The sequence below is a fragment of the Pteronotus mesoamericanus genome, unplaced genomic scaffold (assembly GCF_021234165.1).
Source record: "Pteronotus mesoamericanus isolate MK-2021 breed Mesoamerican mustached bat unplaced genomic scaffold, CSHL_Meso_final scaffold_128, whole genome shotgun sequence".
Classification (NCBI taxonomy): domain Eukaryota; kingdom Metazoa; phylum Chordata; class Mammalia; order Chiroptera; family Mormoopidae; genus Pteronotus; species Pteronotus mesoamericanus.
The window spans coordinates 2,262,436-2,272,445 of NW_026555305.1; the positions used below are offsets into that span (position 1 = coordinate 2,262,436).

The 10,010-nt window shown below is 56.1% G+C and overlaps 1 protein-coding gene across 1 annotated transcript; it reads left to right on the forward strand.

The window, feature by feature from the left end:
* The first annotated feature begins 3,780 nt into the window (after positions 1-3,780).
* On the forward strand, positions 3,781-7,370 carry LOC129082597 (class I histocompatibility antigen, Gogo-C*0202 alpha chain-like). The gene is made up of 8 exons (XM_054588307.1): positions 3,781-3,859; positions 4,111-4,395; positions 4,638-4,901; positions 5,456-5,731; positions 5,830-5,937; positions 6,367-6,399; positions 6,508-6,555; positions 6,716-7,370. Exons 1-8 carry the CDS (start codon positions 3,796-3,798, stop codon positions 6,718-6,720), a joined length of 1,083 nt encoding a protein of 360 aa, XP_054444282.1. The 5' UTR covers positions 3,781-3,795; the 3' UTR covers positions 6,721-7,370.
* The last annotated feature ends 2,640 nt before the right edge of the window (positions 7,371-10,010 follow it).

Below are 10,010 nucleotides of genomic sequence, written 5' to 3' on the forward strand. Positions count from 1 at the left end.
TTGAAACCAATAAAACATGTCCTCAGGTGAGGATTATATGTATAATATATATAAATATATATAGATGAAAGGAAGCACTACAAAATATGAGACAGATATTGTTAATATATAGTTTATTGATTAAGCTACCACAGTTGTCCCATTTGCTTTTCTCCCCTTTATTCCCCTCCCCTCTGCACCGACCCTCCCCCGGCACGCCCCCCCCCCCTTAATTCATCTCCATGGGTCATACATATAATTTCTTTGGTCTCTCCATTTCCTATGCCATTCTTAACCTTCCCTCTGCCTATTTTGTACCTATTACGTAGGCATCTTATTCCCTGTACCTTTTCCCCCATTCTACCCCCTCCCCCTCCCCTCTGGTCTCCATTTCTGTGAGTCTGTTCCTGTTCTAGCTGTTCCTGTTCACATAATAAGGGCTTGGTGATGGTGCACTCCTTTAACTTCACCTTATCTGGGAAGCACTTTATCTGCCCTTCCGTTCTCAATGATAGCTTTGCTGGGGAGAGTAGTCTTGGTTGTAGGTCCTTGCCTTTCATGACTTCGAATACTTCTTTCCAGCCCCTTCTTGCCTGCAAGGTTTCTTTTGAGAAATCAGCTGACAGTCTTATGGGAACTCCTTTGTAGGGAACTGTCTCCTTTTCTCTTGCTGCTTTGAAGATTCTCTCCTTAACTTTAATCTTGGGTAATGCAATTATGATGTGCCTTGGTGTGTGTTTCCTTGGGTCCAGCTTCTTTGGGACTCTGAGCTTCCTAGACTTCCTGGAAGTCTATTTCCTTGGCCAGATCAGGGACGTTCTCCTTCATTATTTTTTCAAATAAGTTTTCAATGTCTTGCTCTTCCTCTTCTCCTTCTGGCACCCCTATGATTCGGAAGTTGGATTGTTTAGAGTTGCCCCAGATGTTCCTAAACCTCTCCTCATTTTTTTGAATTCTTGTTTCTTCATTCTGTCCTGGCTGAATGTGTATCTCTTCCTTTTGCTCCCAATTGTTGATTTGAGTCCCGGTTTCCTTCCTTTCACTGTTGGTTCCCTGTATATTTTTCTTTATTTCACTTGGAATAGCCTTCATTTTTCCCTCCATTTTGCGACCATACTCAACCATTTCTGTGAACATCCTGATTTCCAGTGTTTTGAACTCTGCATCCGAAAGCTTGGCTACCTGTTCATCACTTAGTTCTATTTTTGGAGCTTTCATCTGTTCTTCCATTGGGGCCATATTTCTTTCTCTCAGTGTGCCTGCTACATTGGGAGGGGCGGAGCCATAGATGTTCGCCAGGATGGGGCCACCCAGGTCGCTGTGTTGTGACGCTGTGTGTTGGGGAGGGATCCGAAAGGGAACAATGCCTCTTGCTCGGCTCAGGGCGGGCTTTCAGTCACTTCCCCAGCTACCGCCAGCAAATTGGGCCCCTCTGGTGCTGATTCCAGGGTGGGAGGGTTTGTGTAACTTATAGGACCCCGTGGGTCTCTCCAACAGACTCTCCTGAGGCTGGGCATTTCCCCTGCCACTGCAACCCCCCGGGTTTTTAGCTCCAGAGCTTTTGAGGCTTTCTTTCCCAGCACCGGAACCCTGGGTTGTGGTCCATCTTGCTCCCCAGCTGTTCCTCCCAGTTTATCCGCACGCCAATGTGGGACCGCCTGGTCCTCCAGCCACCGCCTTGCCGTGCATCCCCTCTGCCCCAGCTGCCTGTCTCCGCCCCTCCTGCCGGTCCAGGTGAATGTTTCTCCTTTAAGGCCTTGGTCGCTGGACTTCTATATGGTTCAATTTTCTGGCAGTTGTGGTTATTTTTTGTTTTTAAAGCTGTCATTGTCCTTCTTTTGGTTGTGAGAGGAGGCAAAGTGCATCTACCTACGCCTCCATCTTGGCCGGAAGTCTGATCGGAAAGGCTGCCATTTAGAATCAGGTCAGGTAAAGAGCTTCCCAGGAGAGAAAACTGAAGGAGTTCATCACCGCCAAACCTGTATCACAAGAAACGTTAAATGGTCTTCTTTAAGAAGAAAATATATTAAAAGGTGAATAATAAAATGACAATAAATACACGTCTAAAACAAATTACTTAAAATGCAAATGAAATAACTGTTGTAGTCAAAAGACACTCAGTGGATGAAGAGGCAAGAGAACAAGACCCTTACAGACCCTGCCTACCAGAGACTCCATTCGGATCGACACAGAAACACAGACTGAAAGGAAAGGGAAGGAAAAAGATAATTCATAAAAATGGAAACCAAAAAAAAAAAACAACAACAACAACCTGGGGTAGCAAAACTTATGCCAGACAAAGTAGACTTTAAAACAAATGCTATATAACAAGAGACATGGAGGACCCAGCCATTGCACTGCTGGGTATTTACCTGAAGAAACCCAAACACTACACCAAAAAGACAGACTTCCGAGTGTTCATTGCAGCAATATTCACAAAAGCCAAGATATGAAAGCAGCCTGAGTGTCTCTAAGGGGACTAGCTGCATATATCCGATGGAATATGTCTCAGTCATTCGAAAAGGATGCAATCTTGCCATTGGCAGCAACATGAATGGAGGGTATTGCGCTGAGTGAAATAAGTGAGCAGAGAAAAACAAATGCCAGGTGATTTTACTTATATGTGGCATCTAAAACCTAAGTAATCAAGTAGAACAGAAACACAATAATAGATTCAAGGAACAGACTGAGGGTTGCCAGATGGGAGGGGGTTGAGGCGGCTGGATGGGAAAGGTGAAGGGACTGAGAAGGACGCACTGGCCGTTACGGAGAAGTCACGGGGATGTAAAGTGCAGCGCAGAGAATGCAGTCAGTGATGCCGTAATAGCTGCATAGGGGGTCAGGTGTGCACTAGATTTATCAGGGTGATCACTTTGTAAGTTAGAGAAATGTCCAATCACAGAGTCGGACACCTGAAACTCATGTGGTTCATCAACTGTAACTGAAAGAACAAAAACAATTTTAAAAGAAGACAAATATATCTTCAATTCATTATACAAATGGATTAATTTCTTAACTGTCCTTAATGAAATTGGAAAATTAAAGAAATTAAATATCGCCCATGATGACCAGGAAAGTGCGCCGACACCCTTCGGCGACCTTCCCCAGTGTCACGGGCGCAGGAAAATGGCTCGTGTGGGCTGAGCCAGCCTGTTCTTTAAGGAACAGCATGTCCACTTAAGAGAGTGAGTGACACAGGAACTGTAATGACTGAGGCTTGGTTCACTGACAGACACTTGCCCAAAAATGAACGTGAGCTTCTCCCCCAAGGAAAGCCAAGTGGCAGTTGACAACTGACAGTGCTCGTTGTCTCGACAGAACAGAAGCTCTCAGGAGAAAAGCAGGATTTTGGCAAACTTGTGTCTCACCACGGCAGGCACACAGCTTCCCAGTGCGGACCACAGTTTCTGGTGGGATCTGCCGTAAGATTAACAAACGTGATTTGATGATGTGCATCGACACTGGAAGATCACCATGATTTAATAAAAACAATGCATTACTTTCGAATAATCGTGCATCAGTACAAGAGCCACTCAAGCGATGTAGCAGGCCTGGTTCTCAGGGCCTCAGCCTGAAGACAGAGGCTGGGACGCGAACGCTCCGGGTTACAGGTCCCTTTTGCACGGAGCTTTTTTTTTCACCCTCTCGCAGCCAGCAGCCTGTCTTACATCCTGGATACTGATGACGCCGCCCCAGGTCTCGCTCCCATTGGGTTTCAGAAGTCCAGAGCAGCCAATCAGCGTCACCGCGCTCTCGGGGACCACTTCCTCACCGCCTACCGGAAAGCATTCTCTCCAGATCCTCAGAGTTTGAGTCATGGGGCCCCGAGCCCTGCTCCTGCTGCTCTCGGGGGCCCTGGCCCTGACCGCGACCTGGGCCGGTGAGTGCGCGGTCGGGAGGGAACGGCCTCTGCGGGGCGGGAGCCAGGGGATCCGGCGGGGGCGTATGAACGGGGCACGGCGACTGCGGTGCCCGGGCTCCCACCGCACACCCAGCCCGCCGCGCCCCGCCTCGACCCCGCACCTCGCCTTCCCACCCCCTCTTCCTCTCCCGGACCCTTTCCCGTCGCCCGGGCCCCTGCCCCTACCGGCCCGACCGCGGACCCAGGACGCGCGCCCTCCCCGCCCGCAGGACCCCACACCCTGAGATATTTCAGCACCGCCGTCTCCGTTCCGGGCCGCGGGAAGCCCCGGTACATCGTCGTCGGCTACATGGACGACACGGAGATCGTGCGGTTCGACAGCGACGCTACGAGTCCGAGGCCGAAACCGTGGGTGCCGTGGACGGAGCAGCCGTGGGTGGAACAGGAAAAGCCGTACTACTGGTACCATCGGTCACGACTCTGTGCGCACAACGCACAAATTAATGAAATGAACCTGAAGAAGCTGCGCGCCTACTTCAACCAGAGCGAGGAGGGTGAGCCACGCGCGCCGGGGTCCCGGCACGGCCCCGGTCCCCACGGAAGGCCCGGGGTCACCCCGTGTCTCCGGGCCCTGGCGTCACCCCGATGCTAAGGGACTCGCCCTGCCCCAACACGGGAGGGGCCCGCGGGGATGTTTGATACAGTTTAATTTTCAATGGAGGTGTATTCATCGTGGGTCAAACTGGGCAGGTGAGGGCAGGGTAAGTGCGCGGGGCTGACCTCGGGGCTGGGTCAGTGTCGCACACCTTCCAGGCAATGAGTGGCTGCACCATGGGGCCAGACGGGCGCTTCCTCCGCGGATTCACACAGTTCGCCTACGACGGCACCGACTTCATCGCCCTGAACGAGGACCTGCGCTCCTGGACCACAGCCCAGGACACCTGGCGCAACTTGGTGCAGGTCCCTGATGCAGACGTCAGGAGGTTCTTCCTGGAGGACACGTGCGTGCGCCGGCTCCACCTGTTCCTCGAGAAGGGGAAGAAGGTGCTCTTACCAGCAGGTACCGGGCGCGGGCCTCCCCGGGGAGGGGTCTGCGGGCTGGGGCGGCTCCTGCAGGGAGAGGAGGGAACTGGTCAGTGTCGGAATCCGCCTCCTGCTCAGGAGAGGGAAGGGCCCCAGGTTTCCTCCTTCTGTGACTCCCCGCGGGCCCAGCTTTCTCTAAGGACAATAAGGGACCCGGCCTCTCCCTGAAACAGCCACAGCGGCTCCCTCACACCCTGCCCCCACCGGGTGCCCAGGACGGGCTCCCTCGTTCCCGGGCTGAGACCGTCTCCGGAGGCCTGACTGCGGCTTTTCGGAGTCATCAGCCTCCACCTGAGTGTTGTCTCCCCCACTTAGAGGACTGGAGACTCCTACTCTAGGTTCTCGCTTTGATTCTAGAGCTTTCCAAGGTAATAAAAGTGTCCCTGATGCCTCTGTCCAGGCTGGTGTCTGGATAGTTCACTCCCTTCCCCCACCACCCTCTCTCTTCTCCATTCTCAGGGTGTCACATGAGCGCAGCTGGAGTGTCCCATGACCATGCAAGTCCCTGAATTTCATCACCCCTCCTCACAGTTCCTCCAAAGACACACGTGACCCGCCACCGCATCTCTGACCGTGAGGTGACCCTGAGGTGCTGGGCCCGGGGCTTCTACCCCGCGGACATCACCCTGACCTGGCAGCGTGACGGGGAGGACCTGCCCCAGGACACGGAGACTGTGGAGACCAGGCCTGCGGGGGACGGGACCTTCCAGACGTGGGCGGCCGTGGCCGTGCCCCCTGGACAGGAGCAGAGCTACATGTGCCGCGTGGGGCACGCGGGGCTGCCCGAGCCCCTGACCCTGCGATGGGGTGAGGGGGGTGCGTGGGCACAGAGCCTCTCCTCAGGGCGTCCCTGAGCGGGGTCAGGACTCGGGCCTGAGGGTGGCCTCTCGCCTCCCCCCTCGCAGAGCCCCCTCCTCGGACCACCGTCCCCATCGTGGGCATCGCTGCTGCTGCCCTGGGTCTCCTTGTTGCTGCGGTCGCTGTGGCTGTGACGTGGAGGAGGACGCGCTCAGGTGGGCAGGGGTGGGGCCGAGGTCCCTGTCCCCCTGGGGGTCAGGCCCAGGTGGCCGTGTGCTCCGCCTCGTGAGTGGGCATCGTACCCACGCGGGTGCTGCCCATCGGGGGCCTGTTTGCCAACACTGACCCTTCAGTGAGGCCCGTGGGAAAGTGAAGGACAAATTTCTCACCTGATGACTCTAGCGATGGGGACGGATTCCCAGCTGTCACAGGTCAGAAGGGAAGGTCCCTGCTGAGGACAGACGTCCAGACAGGGACAGGTGGTCCAGTTACCACACAATAAATTTCCCTGTGTTTCCTGATCCTACCCTGGGTGTTCAGTCACAGTTCTGGAAACTTCCCTGTCCTTCAGGAGTGTGGGCTCCTTTAGGGTCACGGGACCCAGCCTCCCCCCCGACTCCTCACAGAGCATTTTCCTCCCACAGGCAGAGGCAGGGAGAAGAAACCCCAGGCTGCCTGTAAGTCTGGGTATCGGGAGGGGACGTCTGGGACCCTGGGGAGCGTGTGGGCTGGAGTCTAGGAGGGGGCTCCCCACCCCGTGACTCTGCTGCTGTGTCCTTCCCCAGGCGGTGACAGTGCCCAGGGCTCTGATGTGTCTCTCACAGCTGCTGACGGTGAGACCCTGAGGGCAGTACGCGGGGGCGCTGGGCCCGAGGGGCACCGCTGGGTTTTGGGGAGTCTCAGAGTGGGACGTGCTGAGCGTGCGGTGGCTGTGGGGGAATGTGACACTTCTGAGACGGAGCTGAATGTGTTCATGACAACGTTCTTTCCCAGCGTGACACAGCTGCCTTGTAGGGGACTTGGTGCAAAAACAGTCACTGCAGCCTCCCCCGGGCCTTTAAGGATCCCCGACGGCTGTGTCTGCACCGGCACCTGAACGTGTCTGCGTCCTTATCAGCCTCATGTGAGAAGCTGGTCCCCAGGCCGCCCTCCCCACAGGGACTTGTGTCCTCTCCCCTGGGGACCGTCCTGTCCCCGCAGAGTTGGGGTGAAGTATTCCCCATATGGGACATTCCTCGTCAGGGTCGTCTCTGTGGCCCCGCTGTCCTTGCCGCTTCAGGGGAACCTCGTCCCTCCAGGACGTGCGATCCCAGAGACTGGAGCGTCTCCCGGGCCGGCCCGTGGCTCCACGACGGTGCGGAGGCCTCACGGGGCTGCCACCGGCTGGCTCGGGCCTGGGTCTGGCCCACGGCCCCGCTGTTTTATTTAATATTTCTTTCTTTTGTAGATATTGTACCTATTTTTGTGTTCTTAATTAAACTATTGGAGTGGGTTTCTTTAAATGTATCAGGGTGTGTCTTCATTAAATGTATCGGGGTGGCATTGATTTATAAGATCACACAGGTGGCAGGCGGGCATTTGCATGATACAGGGTCTGTCTGTCGCACTGTGTGCCCGCCGCCCGCCTTCCAAAGACAAACTAACTTCCGAGGCCGAGTAGGAGCCCCTCCTCCCCCACGCCCGTCCCTCTGGGAGCCACCGTTCTGTTGCCTGTGTCCTGAGCCCCGGTTTTATGTCCCACATGCGCGTGAAATCACGTGCTTCTCGTTTCTGTCTGACTTATTTCACGCAGCATCATATTCCCAAGGCCCACCCGCGCTGTCACAAATGCCACTATTGCGTCTTTCCTTCTGGCCGAGTGGCGTGGGTGCCTGAGTTTTCCCCTCCTTCTCCTCTGGGTGTCCCCCACCTGACAGCAACAGGAGCCATTCTGCCTGTCACTGTCCCCACAAGGCCCGGGGTGGCCCCCGCTCACAGGAATCTCTGGTATCGACAGGAGGAGTCTCAGGCTCCCCCGGCTCCTGCCTCGCGGGGTGGACTGTCCCTCCCCCCTTCCCAGCCCGCAGAGCCGCCGGGCCCTGGAATTAGCAGAGAGCAGGCCCCTGCCGGCCCCGCTCAGACCCGCTCCCGCGGGAACCCTGCTCCGCTCGGCCCGTCTCCCCGCCCTTGGCTCCCGTGCGGGCCCCGGAGCGAACGCGGGGACCCACGGAGGGGCGGCCGCGGTGGGTCTCGGGGACAGCCCCGTGGGGGTGGGCGCATCGGTGGCCGCGTGAGGGCCCCTGTGCTGTCCGGCCCGGGACCGCTGGGGGCTGACGCCACATCCAGGAAGACACCGTCACTAAATAGGGAGGGGTCCGCAGGACGAAGGACTTCATCCGTGTGCACTGAGTACGGGGCGGATGACACACCATCTTTCCACCTGGAACTCAGTCGTGCCCTGGGGATATTTGGGTTCGGACCCAACCCACCCCAATAAAGCAAACACTGTAATAAAGTGAGTCACAAACTTTTCGGTTTCCCTGTGAGCACAAAAGGCTTACGCTGCACAGTAGTCTCTCTAGTCTCCCAAGGTCTTGTGTCTTAAGAGCGATGCACATACCTTCATTGAAACAGACTTCACTGGTAAGAATCGCTAACTCTCATGGAGCTTTTAGCGAATTGTTCGTTTTGCCAGTGGAAAACCGTAACTTCAACTTTAAAAAAAGCCGCGGCCCTGGCCGGGGGCTGTGCCGGTTGGAAGGCCGCCCTGCGCACGGGAAGGCCGCAGGCGGGGGACGGTTCCGGGCAGGTGCCTGGGCGGCGGGGCCCGTTTCTCACGGGGGCGACGGCGGGAGGCAAGTACTTGGTGTTTCTTTCACCGTAATGTTGCTCTCCCCCTTTCTTTCTCTCTAAAAAGAGTAGGAACAGCCCTGGGCGGTGTGGCTCAGTGGATTAAGCTCCGGCCTAAGACCCAAAGGGTCGCCAGTTCGATTCCCAGTCAGGGCACAAGCCTGCGTTGAGGGCCAGGTCCCCAGGGCGGGGCACGTGGGAAGCAGCCACACGTTGAGGTTTCTCTCCCTCTCCTTTTCCCTCCCTTCCCCTGTCTAAAAATCAATTTTAAAAATCTTTTAGAAAACAGTAAGAACATATCCTCGGTTAAAGATTTTACAAAAAAACCACATCTGTGAGGCGCTATAAAATCCAGCAGGGCTGTGCGTTGGGGAGCTGAGAACAGGCCAAACGGCTGTCCCTGCAGAGCACACATTGCGTTGCAAAGGGACACACTGTATTCTGCGAGCACAGCCACTAAGGATACTTTCCGTGAGAAGGCGGGAGGTGCTGGGGAGATGGGGGCACGGGGGTGCGCTGGGAGGGGAGGGGCCTGTTAGAAATGGGGGGGCAGCCGGGGCCTCACAGGAAGGTGACCTCAGGGGAAAGAGGAGAGGACTCGAGCTATTGACCAGGAGGACGTCTGGGCAGGTCCCTTCCAGGCAGGGACCCTCCCGCGCGGACGCCTGGGGAGGAGCCTGTGTGCGCGGCTTGGGAACAGCGGGGAGGCCGCGTGGCTGCAGCAGGGTCCTTGGAGGTCAGATGCCGGCCGCGCCCCGCAGGCCCGAGGGGCTGGGAGGGTTGTGACTTAGAGAGGGACAGTGAAGAGCAAGGAGAGACACGGGGTGACTTTGCTTTTACTTAATTTTCTTTTAGTTACAGAAAGGTTTGTTTTAAAATGAGTACTATGTACATATATCAGAAGCCATTTAGATGAACAGCTCCAAGGGATATTGTTTTGGTGGGTGTTGTTCTATCTCCACCTTCACCCCATTTGTTCAGTGGTTCTAAGTCACTTGAAGTTCATAAAGTTCCCATGAGGAGTGAAGCCAACCCGGGTGGGACAGAACGTGTGCCACGTGACAAGGGGACCCCATGCCTCCCCGTTAATATTCCCTGTGACCACCTGTCCTTCGTGCACAATTCAGGTTTCTTCCCGCACATCCGAATGTGACCTTTTGGAGCCTCAGGCTGTGGCTGGGTTTGCCCCCTGATTCTAACCAGGTGCTGCTTGGTGGCCCAGGAGTCCCCCGAGCGTCCAGGCCCCCCTCCTGCAGCCCTCAGGGGTGTCCCTGTGGGGCTCAGAGCGCCGACCCCTCTGAGGGTGGGGACACCTGCCTACAGCAGGAGCTGCTCCGGCGCCCACTGTCCTCAACCCCCCGCAGACCCTGTCCTCAGTCTGCGGGTGCCGAGCCCTGGAAGGTCCTGTTCAAGGCGCCGATGTCCTTTAGCCATGTCCCCTGAGCGGTCCTCCCCAGGA